We start from the raw sequence: 18784 nt of genomic DNA, 5'->3' as shown, positions 1-18784 counted from the left end.
CTGCGGTAATCGCTTAAGTCATGCCCATAGACATAGATTGAGATTCAACACTTGAATGGATTCAAGTTGATCAGAAGATATTAACGTTTGAAAAATAACTCACCAAAATAAGGGCAATATAGTGTTAGATTTTTTTATTAATACTATGCTGCTTTTGTGCTACAGAACTGACCCACAACTCTGCATGCATTTCAAGCTGGACAATTCAAGCTGTTTGTGTTTTAGTGACCCTCAGAGTGGTCAACAGAGAGAGCGACTGGGCTCACAGTAGTGAAAATTCAGCCTTATCTTAAACAGTGTATAGTGATTAAAGAGTGAACATTTATAAATAAAACACACTCAGCCCTAAAACAAGCACACAGGTGTTCACTACACTCATATTATTTTTAGGGTTTATTCATTTTTAAACTATTTTTAGCTGTTATGGTTAGACAATTTTAAAATCTGGGAGTGCTGTAGACTCCTCAGCACTAGGCCTTGACCTTAGGTTGTTAAAATAAAGCCCAAATGCAAATGTTACATGTTGCCAATAAAGATTCTCAGTTAAGCTAGCTACATTATTTCTCATTAGAGAAGAACTGATGATTGGTGGGGTTTTATGATTGCAATGCAAAATTAAAGCACAAAATTTTGGATTAACCAACATGTCTTAGGGGACATAGAAACCGTGTAAATTAGATTTTTTGCCAAACTATTCTTTCAAACCCAGTGTGGGTTTATCCCATACGTAAACTCAGCAGGTTGGCAAGCGTGATGGCATATTTCATATGTATTTATTAGAAAAGTGTATTATAGATAGACCTAAACAATTTGTGGTGTTTACACTAAAGTGGGACTTGTCCTGTCAAGTGTAACAACAATGTTATTTTCTGTTATCTAGACAGGGACAGTAGCAGCAGACATGATAGGATGGTTTTGTAGCATGCCCGGTGTCACGGGGTCATTTGGTGGAACAGTGCCCCACTAACCAATCTTCATGCCCCACTAAATTCACTATGCTTCATATATACTTTTCTAACAGTACACGACAAAAACCAAGGTGAAAGTACACACTTAAAAAGGATGGTTCTTCAAGGGTTCTTTAGTAAAGAAAAAGAAAACTCAGAGAAGCTTTTGCATGATTAAAGGGTTCTTTGCATCGTGAAACGTTGATTCTTCAGATTGATGGAGAACGTGCTGTAAATGGTTCTATATAGAACCTTATTTGAAAAAGGTTTCATATAGCACCAGAAATGGTTCTTCTATTGGGAGAGGCTTGATGTCATAACAATAGCAGAACTCTCTTTGGTGCTATATAGAACCCTTTTCAAAAAGGCTCTACATAGATCCATCTACAATGCAATCTGCAATCTGAGGAACACTTTTATTATGCAAAGTACACTTTAATCATGCAAGGGGTTCTTTGAGTGTTAATGGTTCTATACACAACCGTTTTCTTTACTAAATAACACTTGAAGAACCATCTTTTTTTAAGAGTGTAGATGTATATAATAAAGAGAAAGTAGATGTATATAAACAATAAACTGAAATATTATTTAAAAGAAAGGACTACACTGATTAACACATTTGAATTTCATTGCTACAGTTTGTATTGACTACATTTTGGGGATGCACTGTATGTTGTAGGAAGATACCCAATATGGTCAAAAGTATGTGGACAGACCTCAAAATTTCAATCATGTTTTGCTTGGGGTCCTGGAAAGGCTAAGACTGACATTTTATGCCCATACCAGTGCCATATCCAATAGAAGTAGTACATGGGCAATCCCTACCTTGGGCCACTTTGGGCCACTTTACTGAGAAATCTTGATGTGTAAAATACGCCCCACCAAATCCAAGATCAAAAGTCCAAAAAAAACAAACCGAGACAGGAAAAATGAGAAACATCACATGACAAATTTCAGGGAAACTGGCTCAAAATTGTACAAGAATGCATGAGCAAGACTTCATAAAGAGGAGGCATGGCCCAGAGTGTGTTTATAGGCAGGTTTGCTAGTCAATTTCTTTGGCACTGACAATGCAATGTGTCATGATTATTATTTATAAAGCATTATGTTAACAATTCACAATGCATAACAAACTTGGCTATGAAGTGTAAGGCAGTTTCATAAATACTTGTAACCATGTGTATAATGCCATATGAATGCATTGTAATATGTTTTGAATGTGTTTACAGTCCATATTTTTCATAGAAAGCAACTTCAAATTAACTCTTGTCCTGTTAATCTGTACCGGTTAAAGATTACAACACGTAATCCTACTATGAAGAAACAAAGTTGTCTGTACAGTCACTTTCCTACATTTGCATGTTTGACTCCACAACCCCAGTGAATTTGCATTCAGGTTAAACCTCAGAAGCTTAAAAACTCCAGATAAATGAGATGCCTTCTCTTTAAATAGATGGCTCCATTTATTGCTTTAAGTTAATGCAGTTTGTTTCCTTATGTGTGAATGTGCGAGTGCTGATTTCATCATGCTGTCTTCTGAGTGTAGTCTCAGCTCTGCAGTCGGCAGAGCTACAGAGCGCTTTAAAGTTAGAGTACTTCTCAGCTTAGCTCAACAAGAGGCTGGAAAGCAAACATTGATGTCGATGCATGCCAAGCTGTAAAGTTTCGACCTGGAATTGAACCATAAGTCTGAAGAAATGATGATTTATTCATTATTATGAAGATGTATTCTCTGTACATTCTCATAAAGCCTTAACGTCAGTGTGGATGTGAGTGTAAATGCTATTATATGCGTCTCCAATAGCCTTTTCCTCACTTGTGTGTATTTCAGGTCCCTGTGGAGCACGTTCAGTTGCTGGCTCCATTCGTGGTGATTAAAAACAAGGAGGTGAACTTGACTGCGATGGTGTGGCCCTCACACTCCAGAACTGTCACCTATTTCTGGTGGCTGGGGAACAGCACTGAGGTACAGCCAGCTCTCTCTCTCCTGCTCTCACTCTGACTCTCTAATTAAATTTGCCCTGAGAAACTGCACTATTGTTCCAAATTTTGGAGCATAAGCCATGCTCTAGTACGGCAGAGCAGGAAAGGTTGCTTCAATAACAGTCAGCTCATATCCAAAACGTAATAAGCACAGTTTTGATGCCATGATAAGTATTTATTTATGCTAATGCACTTCCCAGAGCCCTTCATCTGAGCCAGTACGCTCTCATAAAGGTTCCTCAGTGGTGCCTCGCTACAGAAAAATCCCAACTGCTACAGAACCTTTACATTATGTGGAGCTTAAAAGGGCCGATATCATGGAAAAAAACTTCTTTAAAATGAAGTAGTTTGATGTGGTCTGCAAACTGTTTTTTATAGCCTATACAGCTCAAATGTGGAAACACTGTTTTTGTGATTTTGTGTGAACACATTTCTATATCTGACAATTTGTCCTATGGCAGTTTAGCCCCGCCCATTTACTCTGATATTATAAGGTAAGTTTCAGCCCAGACTGCTTTTTGAATAAGGCATAATATAAGGCAGGCAATCAGAACAGTGCTCATTTACTTAGTTCATATTGTTGCCGTCTAAAGAAAAACATGTCCAAAACAGTAACTTTACAGGAGAAGACAAAGACATTCTTAACTTTTAATCCAAGTCAATGTAAAAAAGGTTTTATTCCCAAGTGATTTTGGAGCATTTATATTGACCTACAAAAAAAGATTTTTTTCTTTTTACTTTTTGGACAGCATCGAAATATTAACAGATATAACAGCCGCAGTAACAAAAACAGCCTATTTAATTGTAAAGCATAGGCAAAAGTTGGAAAAAGGTCATGTAAAAATTAATAAGGACTGTTTTTGGTATATAAACTAGGGGTTATACAGACTAGTTAGCGTGTCGACTTTACTGCTCAGCAATGACGCTTTAAGCATGATGTCGACTAGTAGCTGATCATGTGATTATGACACTAACAACATGGATGCCTCAGAAAAGACTACAGGTGAGGAGCCTGACAGTTTCAGCGTCGGTATGTCTGGTTTCCTGAAGGCAAGCAGTGTGATCCAAGAAAGGGTAAGCCACACACTACTCATCTGTGGAGTTTGGCTTCGTTCTAGCATTTCTCTGCTGATCTTCAGTGCCTCATACAGCAGATATTGAACACTGCTGTCTCTTGTTTCTGAAGACTACAATAAAAAGTCACGTCACTGGAGACGAGGCATAATGCCCTATAATCCTGCACAGTTTGAAGTTGTTTCCTCTTATTTTTGACGAGTTGTGGCGCCCTAAATTTCTCAGCCCAAGTTGGATACAAATTTGTGAGATTCCAGGGTCCGTATTTTCGGTTCCCTGAAGGCTAGCAATGCAATCCAGTGTGACGTGCCCTTGTTGGAAGGGTCACTTCACGCTGTACTGACCTGTGGAGTTTGGCTTGATCATGGATTTTTAAAGTCAGACTTTTAAAGTCACTTGTCACTCAACTGTGGTTTTATTCATGACGTCATCAGCGATTAGTCGACATCAGCTCGACTTTCATCACAGAACTGTCGACTTTAAAAAATCTGACGATGTACAACCCCTAATATTCACCTTCACATCATAAGTGGTCCTCAAGGGAGAAAATAAAAAAGAAGAAAATGTAGGATATGGACTTTACAAAAGGTTCTTTACACTTATATCTCATTTACAAATATGGTTCTTTAACCCTTTAGACTCCACAGCATCTGCTGGCTGTTGCACTGCACCGGCAGCAGGAGGTCAGAAGTGATTTTTTATCCAAACAAATTTGTATCTATTTATAGGGACACTTTATAGCCTTTACGAATTAGCTAAACTGGTTAGCTAACTTGTTATGTCTGTGTTTTCCGCTTTCTAACTGACCAAACGAGTGAGTGAGGACAAGCTCAGCTTCCTCATGCTGAGTATCGTTCAGCAAATGAAGCTAAAACCAAACAAACAAACTTGTATTTTGCTATTTTCCTTGCCTGGTATTTTAAAATCTCTTACTTTCACCTTTCAAAGAAATGTGGAGGGTGATGAAATATATCTATCTAACTAAACGACAGAAACATGATAAAGTAGGTTAGCTTTAAAGCAGCTAAATCAGAAATACAAAGGCAGCTACACAGTTGAGTCATATGATCTTGAGTGCACAGCAGCAGTGTATGTCATCTCTAAAAGAGCTCCGACAGGCAGTGCTTTGATTCTCAAAGCTACATAAGGTAAATGATGGATTTCTAAAACAAAGCCAAATCGTTAGTGCTCACAGTGAAGGTGTATCAGTCACAAAAAGCAAAATGAATGTGTCAAAGGGAGCAGTCTTGAAAACTGTGATGAACCTACTACTCATACAAGCTAAACACAGATATACTGCATAGTGCTCGAAGTTCACAGGTAGAGTCAAATATTTACGAGGGTAGTTGCCAAATTCTAGGAAAACTACGAATTATCTCAGAAATGACTCAGCACCTCATAAACCCAATCTTAGTCATAACTATATGTAATGAACTTCATAAAGCTGGAATTTTATCAAAGCTGCAGCTTGACAACCACTTGAATCTATTTCAAAGACACTTTAATACAATGAGCACAAACTGTAGACAGCTGATCAGTAGAAAAAGGAAATGTGTTTGATGAGTCATCTTTGACTTTTTTTTACTACATCTAGTCATGTTTATGTTTGGAGAAAGCCAAAGAGTGCATGGTGTTTATCTCCAAAGTCTTCTGCCAATGGTGTACATAGTGGAGAGACAACTCAGTGGGAGTTCATGAGTTTTGGAACATTCATGAATATGATACTGGTCCAACATACTGGACTAGGTGCACCCAATGGTGCAGACAATGCTTCTGATGATATTTCCATATTCCAGGATGATAATGCGTCCAATTATACACAGCTAAACAAATTCAAGAGTGGTTTCATGAGCACTGGGCTGAGGTCAGCGGCCCTCCATGGTCTCACCAGCCAGCAGATCTAACAGTTACTGCACCTTTATAGGCAGTTCTGAAGCAGAGTGTGAAGTTAAGGTCCTCCTCTTTCATCCAGCCCTCAAAGAACTAGGAACTTCTTGAAGAATGGTTCAGTAACCTACTACACACAATGCACTATGACTGCTTTCAGTTCTCAAGGTACAGAGTGGCCCTACTTCTTATTAAGGTAGTTTATATCAACATAGTTAGGTGTTTCCGGTATTTTGTCCACTTGTGTATATTGTCCACCAACTAATCTGAAGTGATCCAAATGGCCATTTATCAGTCACCACTCCAGGCTTTCCTTACCAATGAAATAACCAAGGACAGATTGAATCAGATTAAAACTTTCTAAGACAATGGCTTTATTGATATGGGTGTTTTTGTTTTTTTCTGACTAGCCGGTGATAACCCTAGAAGGCAGTATCTCCTACGTGTTCACGGCCGAAGGGATGAATACAGTTACAGTGCAAGTCTCATCCGCCAACTCCATCCTTCAAGACACCAAGACCATCGCTGTTCAAGGTGCCTAAGTTATCTTCCAGCATTTCATACTATATTAACAGATAAGTGAGCTCACACTACAAGCCAAAGGTTTTGAAGCAATAATAACTAAAAGCTCTAAAATCTAAAAATGTAAAAATATAACAGGCAATAACGTTTACTTGACGTTGAATAAAAGGGTTTGATTGAAGGTCTGCAGCAAAAGTGTAACTGATTCTTGATTTGTTATGCTGGTGACTGTAGAGTTTTGTTGTATCTTTAATAGGCCTGAGCGACAGGGCGATGTAATCAGATATCATTGATGATGCAAGTAACCCAGTGACAATGTGTAAAGACGATAATTCCTGTTCTGTTAAAAGAACTGAGAGAGAATTAGAGAGGACTAATTTACCATCAAACAGCTTCATGTAAAAGAAGTTTCTGAGAGAGTTAAGAAACTGCCTCTGTTATTTCTCTCTGCTATGCACTGTAATACTAGCTTCATCACACGGATTCCCCTTAATTTACTTTACATGAATGGAACTGAACATGAATGCCGACGTTTTGGAACTTCAGCTCTCTTCAAAGTGACTCACTGTGGTAAGAAATGAGCTGCAAATGACTGAAAGTTAGTGTAGAGCAGCTAAGTTAACTCTAACCTAGAGAGAAAGTTCCTCTGATCCTCGTCTAGGGCCGGTGTGAAGTATTTTCTCTGATTAAGTGTCCTGGTGGTTAGCTGAATTATGAAAATGAAAAAAAAAAAAAACAGAAAAAACCTTGTTTTAATGTGGAAAGCATGTGGATGTGGCTTTTGAAATCACTTGCAGTCTGAAGTTTCTCCAGCAGGGTTGATATTTTCGATAATCACAATTTTTAACCAGACAATATCATGATGATTATTTTTAGGTATCGCCCAGGCCTAATCTTTAATCAGATCCACCTGATCCTCCCATACGGGTGCTTCTGATGTCTTGATGAATTGAATCATGTGTGTTAAATTAGGAGTTAGTAAAGAATAAAAATTGTTCAGGGTAAAAGACTGATATCACACAGCATAAAGGATTTTCCCATACAATTAATTTTGAGTCAGACTTCATCTCTGCAAATCAGTAACTTTGCAAGTTTGGACCAGACGTCCAAATGAGCTTGAGACAGAGCAGGGGAACTCAGAGAAGCTTAGGCAAGAGTCTGGCTCAAGGAAGGCAAATCGTCTTGCTTGTAAATGATTTTATCTCGCTTCCAGACTTTTGGCCTGTAGTTTGTGGTAAACTCATGAAACATTCGGTACTTAATGTTGCTTAAAGTCATCTTCCTCCACAGATTTACCTTCCTACAGAGTTATATTCCATATACAATGATTGTGGTGTTTTATATAATTGCATAAATTTGCATAAAACCATATACAATGCCGCTCCTAAACACTGTAACACTACATATGATAACCTTTCCATGGCTGTCAGTAATGATATCTCTAGTCAGCCCTGCCAAATCACCCGTAACAAATGAGAGCGAGGCAGGATATGGGAAAAGTGTTGCGATGGTGAATTAAATCTCTTTCCCTCTCTCACTTTCTCTCCGGGTGACAGAATTCTTCAAATCGCTGCTTTTATCTTTCTCGCCGAATCTGGACGAGGCCAACCCTGACATTCTGGAGTGGAGGCAGGATGTAGGCAGGGTAATTAAGAAGGCTCTGCTCCAAGTGAGTGTGAATTTATTTCATCTTTCAGCTCTCACTCTTTCTCGTTCACTCTCTCGCTCCCTCTCGGCCTCGGTTGCTCTTTATTTATTTATTTTTGAAAATCTCAGATTTTGGTTCAAATCTCAGTCCCTCCCATCCCTCTTTAGCATTTGTACTGCTTTGAAATCCATGTGAAATAGGTCTTTCTCGCTCTTTCTCTCTTCCTCTCTATCTCAATCTCTCTCTCGCCCTACCGGGCATGGCCTAATTTATTACTGCAGGTAGGGGAGGGGTATACCTCATGCTGGAAGACAGGCCGATGATTACAAATGTGTCTTTTCCCGATGATGAAACAAGCGCTCGCGCAGAGTAAATCTCATGCAGTCGACTTAATGCAAATGTCAGCGGCTAGCCGCCGCGCACCCGTCCCACTTGAACCTGCTGTCCTCCGCTGTCAGAAAAACTGAGGTTAACCGTGCATAGAGGTATTAGAGAAGCTGAATGAATCGCAGGTTGAGGCTTGCTGATGGCCAGCAAATGTGATCAGCCAACCAGCACTCTCATAGATGTACATGTACTTACTATCTCTGCAGTTTTATCCTCAGGCGCAAACACTGTTCTCACATGCTGTTTCCATATTTCACCACAATAATGCCATAAAAAGAGTTAAACACGTTCAAGAGAGGTTTCTTGAACACTACAATGAAGTCAAATATCTTCCATGTTCTCCCAAGTCCCCATGAATGGGAAGTTTTATAGCAGAATGTAAAGTAGATGTGCACCTTTTGAAGGCTTTCCTTCTTGAAGAATGGTTTTGCAACCTACTACACATCACCATTTGCATTCCAAAAGCCTGTTCTCAAGGTAAAAATAACCCTGCTGAGCTGAGCTGAAGTTACCCATGAATGGAGGTAATGGGCAAACCAAATGAATCGCAGGTTGAGGCTTGCTGATGGGCAGTAGGTGTGATCAGTCAACCAGCACTCTCATAGATGTACATGTACTCACTATCTCTGCAGTTTACCATAAAAAGTGTTACAGAAATTCAACAGTGGTTTCATAAACACCAGGATGAAGCCAAACGTTCTCTGCCCTCCCCAATCTGTAGATCTAAACATAAATGAACCTTCATGGGACGTTTTGGAGCAGGATGTAAAGTAGATTCCTACCTTCTGGAGGCTTTTTTTATTATGAAGAATTTGAGTTTGATAACCTACCATACCCAGATCACCGTTTGCATACCAAGGTAAATTTGACCCTGCTTATTATTAGGTTATTTCAATATATAGTTAGTTTCCAGTATTTTCTCCAAACTCTTTATATTGAATGTGTTGACTAAAACGCTTATTCCAATGCAAGGAGATCTGATGATTAGAATGAATCGCAGGTTAAGGCTTGCTGATGGGCAGTAGGTTCGGTTAGCCAACCAGCATTCATACGGTACTGCAGACATTAACATGTTTAAGGGAGAAACATTTTTTGTTTTTTTTGCTAAATAATGTTCAAACAAGATCAATAATTTTTTATTGTATTGCTCTTGGTGTGTTGATGTGCTTTAAAATGGTGCTATAAAAGGATAAATCAAATATTGTTATGTGAATTCTGTTTTTTGATACAGTGTAGTGGGTAACACCTCTGCCTTCTATGCTGTAGGCAGGACTTCAATCCCCTGCCTGGGCAAGCACCCTACACTATACCAATAAGAGTCCTTGGGCAAGACTCCTAACACTACTTTCACCTACCTGTGTAAAATGACCAAATTGTAAATCACTCTGGATAAGAGCATCTGCAAAATGCCATAAGTGTTATTACAAATACTACTCAGTAATCAAAAACACTTACAATGAAAAAAGTTTTTTTCATGGTAGAAAAATAGTCTTTAGGTTGAATATCGAGAAATCTCTCACCGATGGCGTTGCTAAGGGAATATGAGTAGATAACCAAAAGAACTTTCCAACTGAACCTACATAAAATATCAATGTTACATTTTACCCCATGGAAGGCCATGACCTGCTCTCCCTACTGACCATCTCTGTACCACTACTCACACTCTTTCTTTCTGTCACAGGCTATACAGCCACTGTAAGTAAGAATGTAGTGGGGTTGTATGTGTTGCTGAGTTTGTTTGTTATAAAGTTAGTTTTTAAGTTGCCCCTCATGTCTACAGTCTTTCACAGAGACAGTTGTTCAGCAGGTGTTACCCAAGAGTTTAGAATCAGGGTTTAAAATGTGCTGGAACAAGCAGTGTTTCTTGTAAAATCATGATTTTTAGTTAATCACACATTTATTTCTTATAAAAGCCTTGTTAACACACTTGTTAATCCTTGTCAATACTTGTAATATTTAACGTTATCATGAAACCCACCACTGAGCTGCATGTCTAGTGCACCTTTTTAATGCTGCACACTCTTTTGTGTGTTCTGTGACCTGTTCCCCATCCATCAACCTGCTGGATCTGTCATTATTCTGTGTACCAGAACCTCATAATTTACAAATTAACCACCAGTCCAAAAGGGAAACAAACAGGAATAGTCTCAGCAGTTGGAAATTAAACAGGGGTGGAACCACAAACAGCAATGCAGGAAAACTATGCAAGATTACACAAACATTAGAAGTGAAGAAAGAGCTATATATACATGATTGAGAGGAAACAAGAAACAGCTAAAGGCAGGAGGATGTAGGTAGGAGGGGGTGTCATGGTGGAGTCTGGGGCAGAGCCAAGACAGAGCAGAGATCTGTCAGTTTGAGTCTGTGTATTTGTCAGGAGTTGGACAAATGTGAGTCTGTTGTCTTGCATCCGTAAGTGTATGTAAATCCTATATTGGTGAACTAAGTCTGGTTGAAGAGGTCCACACACATTTCCCTCACCTAATTTTTACAGCTCACATGCTTTATAACACGCTCAAATTTCATCTCACCTACTTCTGGCTCCTAAAATGTGGTATTTTGGTTCTGCTCTTCATAGCAGAAATCTGTTCAAGTTTCATATGGCTTGACTTCAAAGAGCCTATGCTCATCCTTCATCTGTGAAGCATGGTGGAGGGAGTTTAATGGTGTGGAGCAACTTTGTTGCTTCAGGGCCTGGACAACTAGGACCAATATAAGAAGGAATTCCAGGTTGTTTCAGGAAATTCTACAACAGAACATTAGAGTGTATATTTTTAGGGTCAAAAAATATTGTTGGTTCACGCAGCAAGACAGTAGAGGGGTAAAATCAACTTTATACAACTTTATAAAACCGATAGTTCTGGTTATAAAATATGACTGGCTGTTCAGCAGCTATGTGAAATACTCAATATGCACACGTTACAACATCAGTTGAATTCCATACTAACATTTTTTTCACAGGCCCCATAGCACCTGTTCTGCCAGCGGAATGAAAAAATTACTTTTTAAACTTCTATACAATAATACATTCTATTTATTGTTTTTTATTTTTAATTATTATACTCAAATAAACTACATATCCCTGTTATCAGATTAAGCAGAGACTCACTGTGTATGTCATGTTGAGCTGCTAGCGAGCAATTGGAGTGAACATCTGCACAAAGACCTGTGCTGAGATAAAACAGACAGTACAACCGCAGCTTTCTTGACATCAAAAGATCATACATAACAGCCCCAATAAAAACAGCATTTAAACACAATAAAAACACTCATTCAACATTGAACGTCATTTAACAAAAAAATGCAAAGTGAAAAAAAACTGAAGGACCTCCAAATCTGGCAGAAATTTCATTTTATGGCTACTGTGAAAAAGGGTTGATATGGCAGGTTAATGGCTAGACAACTGGGTTGGAGCATCTCTGAAATGGCAAGGCATGTGGGGTATTCCTGGTCAGCAGTGGTGAGTACCTACTGACAGTGATCCGAGAAAGGACAAACCACAAACCGGTCACAGAAATGTTTAATGATGGTTATGGGAGGAATGTGTCAAAACACAGTGCATCGCACGCTGCTACATTTGGAGCTGTGTAGACACAGACTGGTCAGAGTGCCCATGCTAACCCCTGTCCACTGTCAGAAGTGCCCACAGTTGATCAGAACTGGACCTTGGAGCAGTGGAAGGCTGTGTATATACACCGATCAGGCATGACCACCTCCTTGTTTCTACACTCATTGTCCATTTTATCAGCTCCACTTACTATATAGGTGCACTTTGTAGTTCTTCAATTACAGACTGTAGTCCATCTGTTTCTCTGCATACTTTGTTAGCCCCCTTTTACCCTGTTCTACAGTGGTCAGGACCCCCATGGACCCTCACAGAGCAGGTACTCTTTGGGTGGTGGATCATTCTCAGCACTGCAGTAACACTGACGTGGTGGTGGTTAGTGTGTGTTGCGCTGGTCTGAGTGGATCAGACACAGCAGTGCTGCTGGAGTTTTTAAACACTGTGTCCACTCACTGTCCACTCTATTAGACACTCCCACCTTGTCAGTTCACCTTGTAGATGTAAAGTCAGAGGCAATAGCTCATCTGCTGCTGCATAGTTTGTGTTGGTCATCCTCTAGTCCTTCCTCAGTGGTCAGTATTTTTGGTTGGTGGACTATTCTCAGTCCAGCAGTGACACTGAGGTGTTTAAAAACTCCAGCAGCACTGCTGTGTCTGATCCACTCAGACCAGTACAACACACCAACACATCACCTCCACATCAGTGTTACTGCAGTACTGAGAATGATCCACCACCCAAACAGTACCTTGTGGTGGTCCTGACAATAGAAGAACAAGGTGAAAGTGGGCTAAAATATTATGCAGAGTAACAGATGGACTACAGGCTGTAGAACAAAAAAGTGCACGTATATGGCAAGTGGAGCTGATAAAAAGGTCAGAGTGTGAATACAATGAAGATGTACTTAATGAAGTTGCCGGTTCAGTGAAGAAGGTCATTTAAGTAAGAATGTAGATTAACTTACAGAAGAACCTGAACAGAAGAATATAGATGAACTTAAACAGCTTTATATAGAATAACAGGCCAAAATACCTCCAAACCACCGCCAACGGCTCAACAGCTATATAAAGCATTGATGAGATTGTTGCCAATAATTAATGAGATTCCACTAGAAACTGAAAATAAGGGCCAATATTCTTACTTCACCAATGATCATGATGGTGCAGACTATTTGTTCCATAAAGATATGTCAGTGTAAAAATGGGTGTGTTACTATAGAACATCGTGTTCATGTAGAAATCCAGCTAAAACTAAAGCTCTGGCATTCCTTTTCTCACGCCTCTATAACAGGCACTCTTAGTAACATGGGAATATTTTGTAACACACATACACACATACTGACTCACACATTTTACTCCATCCATATTCTTCCTGCCTTCCTCATCCTCCTGATCCCCTGGCGTGCCTCCTAAGAGAGGATTTACCCATGAGTCTTATGAAGCGATTATTATTCCACATCAAGTTCAAAGCGTGGAGGCTTTATCTTCCCCTTCTAAGACAAAGGCTTATTTTTTTCCTTTCCTTTCGCAAAAAAAATATATCTCCTATCACATTTCAGCCTCGATTGATTCTGCCTCCAGGGCCAAAATGCTGTTTTATTTTTATGATGGCTCTGGTAAGTAGCTCAGGATATTGGAAAGAGAAAGACGTCAACACAATCAACGTCAAGGCCTATTTAACTCTGCCTGTTTAAAGAGTACTCCACTGTTTTTCAACCTGTTCTCTGTCTGCTGTTTCTGCTTGTACTATTGATTAACATGGATTGAAACTTGGAAAAGATGAAAAATACCCCATAGATTCTAAACACCCTTGTAATAGACGCCACTGGACATGAATTCCATGAATAAATATTTGAAACACAATATTTGAAGCTATGGTACTGTGGCACAAGTTGATTTAATCCACATTAAAATCAAACTGGAAGTTGTAAAAGATTTGGTGGCAGGCTTTACATGACTCAGTGGAAGCTTGGGCTATTGTTCCCCATCCTAGCATGGTAGCATCATGTAAGATAACAACATATCTAGATAGGTGGAATTGCCACAATTGGGGAGAAAAAAAATAGGGTTAGGGAAAACAATTTAACTTCAGAAACAAAGTTTGAACACTTACATACAATCTTTTAGATCAAACTGTCTTTGGTTAGAAAAAACATTGCTTAATTGATGTGCCCAATCATTTGACTCTTACTGTAGACACTCTGGGGTCCACAAACTTGCCCGTGCATAAAATTTGGTGTGTGTTTCTCTCTCTTTGCAATAATACAGCACAGACATACATACAAATGTTCAAGCATTTCCTGAATCTGTAGAATCTGCCCTTTCCATTCTATCTTATCACGAGATCGTACGTCACTCACATCCAGGGTTGTGAGCCTATGAAGAGGGGCTGAGATACACATCATCTGCCTCTCACTGTGTATAACTGATGGATCCATCAGTTATACACAGTGAGAGGCATCCATATTCTGTGTGAAATTGACCACTGAACACTCAGAAAATCTTACCCAACTTGCCCACCATGTCAGAAACCCTTCATTCAGTCATATTTGAGACACATGAAATGGCGCACAAAAAGTGTACAGCTGCTGAATTTGCTGCAACAGTTTTGCAAAGCAGTGATGGGCATTTTGATATGAAAAATATGGGTATCATATTATTTGCAAGTGTGAAAGAAAATGCCCTCAGATCCCAGAGGGTTAAGCAGTTGGAGATACATGACTGTATTCACTTGGATCCTTCGGCAAGTGAACAGGAGTTGGAATCAGAGGCATACTTGGTCAGAAACAGAGCCATTGCCCCATAGCCGTACCCCGCACAGGCGTGCTTTTCAGGCGACTGCACTTACCCAGGCTAAATTCATATCATTTACAGCGCTGGCAGAGACTTCCGCAGCCCTTTTCCTCGCTCATTGTTCTCGTACTCTCTTTATTTCCTTTTCTCTCTCCCTCTCTCACCCACTGCTAATGGAAGAGCGCGGTGTGTTACGGAGGTGATTGTGTCCTTCCAAAGCTCGGGGGACTGCTCTTCAAGCCTCCACCACATCCGACATAATTACCTCGCCTTGTTCTACCTCATGCGGAGAAATACTCATAGCATTCACAGCGGAACGGCAGGCAAATGCTCTTTCACAGGGGGAGGGAGGGACTGTACTACCTATGAAGCTGGAGGAGTTTTAAAAGAGTCGCAGTGACTTTTCTTTTTTGTTATGACTCTGTCTTTGGTGTCACGCCATCAACTGACAATGTGCTAACAATCAGTTTGGTGCTTACAAAAATCATACATAAAAGCTCATCATGCCCGCAGAATATATCCATTCTTATTAAGTTGCATTTGCTATGATATTAACTACATTTTGATTAATAACACTTGTAAAGACTTTTACAGTCACCAATATGTTTGGAGTCCTTGAGAGACTCGAGGCTGAACCTTTATCATAAGCTAGAATATGAGTCAGTTAGCCTAGTCAGTTATTGTAGCAAAAACACGTAACAGCAAGCAAGCATTAAAATTGCATTGCAACTCACATCAGTCTTGCATCGCATTGCATCGCAAAGCCTACACTGGAAATGTTAAGTTTGTGCGCCAATTCAAAAATTAGATAAACCACTGACCTATCAGAAAACAGTTTGAGACTTCAACTAAAATGGGTATCCTAGCTACACTACTGTGCCCTTTCTGTTAACATCTTTATAATATTTACAGGAAGGCCAGTGATGTTACCCACTACGCTATTCAAGAACTCCAGATTGCTTGGCTTAAATTTCTATTCTTTATAATAACCTGTGCATTGGGCTGTGGAGCATCAGAACTACCCAAGTGATGGTGGTCCATCTAAACTAAACAATTAGTTGCACTGGCCTTTGGGTTGAGTGCCTGACCTCACTAATGCTCTTGTGGCTGATTGCAATCAAAACCTCACAGCAACATGCAACATCAAAACAATCAATCAATGTGCAGCATCTTCCCAGAAGAGTAGAGGCTGTTATTGCAGCAAATAGGGGACAAACACCATATTAATACCCTTGATTTCAGAAGAAATGCTGGATGAGGTGTCTACAAACTTTTGGACACATAGTGGGTCATGCAGATCACTGTTATAGGATATTAGCTTCATCAGTTACAGCATTTAGAATGGTTTTATGAGTTCTGAGGGAGTGAAATAATGTTTTACTTGCCCACTTCATGTGTGGGTTACATGATTCACTAGAACAGGGGTTCTGGAGGTTCTGATTCCTGCACAGTTAGCTGATGTCCCTGCTCAAACACTTGGTTCAACTCTGGAGTATATTAACCAGGTTTAGTTTGCTTGTTAAAGCATGAAAAAGAGGCAAACTGTACTGGACACTGGCCCTCTGTTCCGCAACCCTGGGCTAAATGTGGGTGGGAATTAGGGTGGGATCAAACCGAAAGTGACATTTCTATGTTTTGTGAAGGCAGAGGTCAACGTAGGAGGCAATGGTGCGCTCCTATGTTGGTCTAATGGACAACAAGCCTGTCATAAGCATGCAGGCGTGTCACATGTACAGAGAACATATTACATGTAGTAATAAAACATTGCCTCTCAGATGAGTCAATCTTTGTGTTTTAAACATCAAGTCATAACCAGCTGATCTGGAACCTGTCTCACGAAGCAGGTTCAACTTAGACATTATTTCTGAAGTTTCAGCGTAACAGAACCAACTGACACTTAACTCCTTTAATAAAACAGTTAAGAGCTTTCTCTGTTAATCCAAGTTTAGATACTCAAGCTGATGTATAATTAAATCATTACATATGCACAAGAAAGCATGACATTTATGATTGGCAGCCAGTCGTGTGAAACATGAGGAGTCAATTAATTTTTTCTCCAAGAACGAAGAAGAAATTTGCATAAATGTGTGGAAGGTAAAGCACTTGCAGTAGAAAACCAGACTGTCTTGACTTCCACCATGTTAGTGCTTATTGGAGCAATAATTGCATTATATTCTTAATATTTTGTAGTATGATTTGCTTCTTCTGTTCAAAAAGCTATGTTCTTCATGTGATTATGCCACAAACATTGCAAAGAAAAAAGTGACCAGAGGCTTTCACCTCTATCAGTCACTGATTGGTCAGAAGCTTGCTTTGATTGGTCCAAGAACTGTTTATTATCATCCCAAACTTAAACCTGCCCTGAAGCAGGTTTGGTGTGCAGCATGAATTGCCATGGTGATGTAGCCTGGTAAAAAGGGATTCACCATCATGAGACAAAAATCCAGGGTTAAATCGAAATTAGCTGCCTAAGCGAGAAATCCTGCTTTGAGACAAGACCCAAGCATGGTAAACTGAACTTTTACCATATCCTGTTGGCAAACAAACCAATATCTCTCTTTTGTCCTGATTTACTGTCTTCAAAATTATTATTCGAAGTGGTTTCATAAAATTGTGTATTCAGCACACCTAACAAAAGCAAACTGAACAGTGTTCCTAAAAACGAATTTTGAAGAATGAATGCTAGATAACAAAAGCCTTTTTGCTAGCAAGGTTCTTTTGCGAGAGTATTGATTGTACTCTGGATGTTAAAAAAGGACAGACTAGGGAAGTTTGAGGGGAAGGTTTTAGACGGGACGTACACTTGTTAGCGACAGGTTTTTGGCACAAACCAGCACCAAAAGTTTACCAAGTTGCCTCCAGGCATGTATTCTCATTTTAAGATCACATCTGGCCTTACGAGACTTATCCTAGAGAGAAGTGCTATTTCTACTGCAGTTGTCTGACTACTTTTGCACATAAATTGGGACAATTTACTAATCTACAAAGGGCTTCCAGAGTGTCCAAATTTTGGAGAGTCCAGGCAATTTGGTGATTTTGCTGTTCAAACCCCCCTACTAAAGCTAGCAACTGACTGCTGACGTGAATGCTCGAGTAAATCACCAAACTGTGCTGAACTAAGGCCCTCTAGGACACCCTAGGTTTTACTGCAATGCACTGAGCCCTTACAGCAGACACCATTACTTGTTCCTGTAGAGCATTTTAAGGACTTTTAAAGACTGATAGTGGCTTATTTCTGATGAGTTTGGTCTATATATTCAATGAAATGGCTTCTTATTAGCAACAAAACTTCAAGAACCATCACAGTCCTTAAAATGGACATCTTTAGCCTTTAAGTATAGCCCAAGGCATTTTCCGGTCATGCTGCTAAAGCAAGGACAAACTTGGACAATCTAAGTGTATTGATTTCTTTGAGGGCTGCTGCCTCGGCCTCCGGCCCATCCTTCTCACTCTAAATTACTCAGTGGCTTGCTGTGCAAACAGCACTTGGCCCCTGAAACAGGAGTCTGAAGCGTCGCTTTATCGAGTTAGGTAATGTGCTTGAGGTTGAGCACATTACTGTCCACTGGTGACGTTCACTGGTCAGCACAAAAGAAAGAGGAATGTGAAAACGTATCAGATTTTGATGAAAGAATATGAAAGCCTGTCTTGTTTTGGTCTGTCACTTTTGTTTTTATACCTTGTCAGGATATTAAGTATAAGTTTTTTTTTTTTTAGCAGGTAAAAAAGTAGAAACTTACACAGAAGCCTCAAGAAGTAAATTTAACATTAAAATCAAAATCAATATCAATCAAAATATCAATATATAGCGTGTCAACTCTTCATATATATATATATATATATATATATATATATATATATATATATATATATATATATATACATATATACATATACACATACATATATATATATATACACACACACACACACATACATATATATAACAGCAGGCATGTTTTTCCACACATCCAAAGTTCAG

General features: G+C 39.4%; 1 protein-coding gene across 1 annotated transcript in view; it reads left to right on the top strand.

Moving 5' to 3' along the window:
• The window catches only part of sorcs3 (sortilin related VPS10 domain containing receptor 3), a 366544-nt gene that overhangs the window by 332167 nt on the left and 15593 nt on the right, over nucleotides 1-18784 (top strand). Inside the window, exons 20-22 of the mRNA XM_036557300.1 lie at nucleotides 2781-2913; nucleotides 6302-6425; nucleotides 7970-8082. Coding sequence (XP_036413193.1) covers nucleotides 2781-2913; nucleotides 6302-6425; nucleotides 7970-8082 — 370 coding nt within the window. The remainder of the gene's footprint in view (nucleotides 1-2780; nucleotides 2914-6301; nucleotides 6426-7969; nucleotides 8083-18784) is intronic.

Source organism: Colossoma macropomum, unplaced genomic scaffold (assembly GCF_904425465.1).
Source record: "Colossoma macropomum unplaced genomic scaffold, Colossoma_macropomum, whole genome shotgun sequence".
Taxonomy (NCBI): Eukaryota; Metazoa; Chordata; class Actinopteri; order Characiformes; family Serrasalmidae; genus Colossoma; species Colossoma macropomum.
The sequence above is the reverse complement of the archived record's forward strand: the minus strand, read 5'-3'. Positions and strand labels throughout refer to the sequence as shown.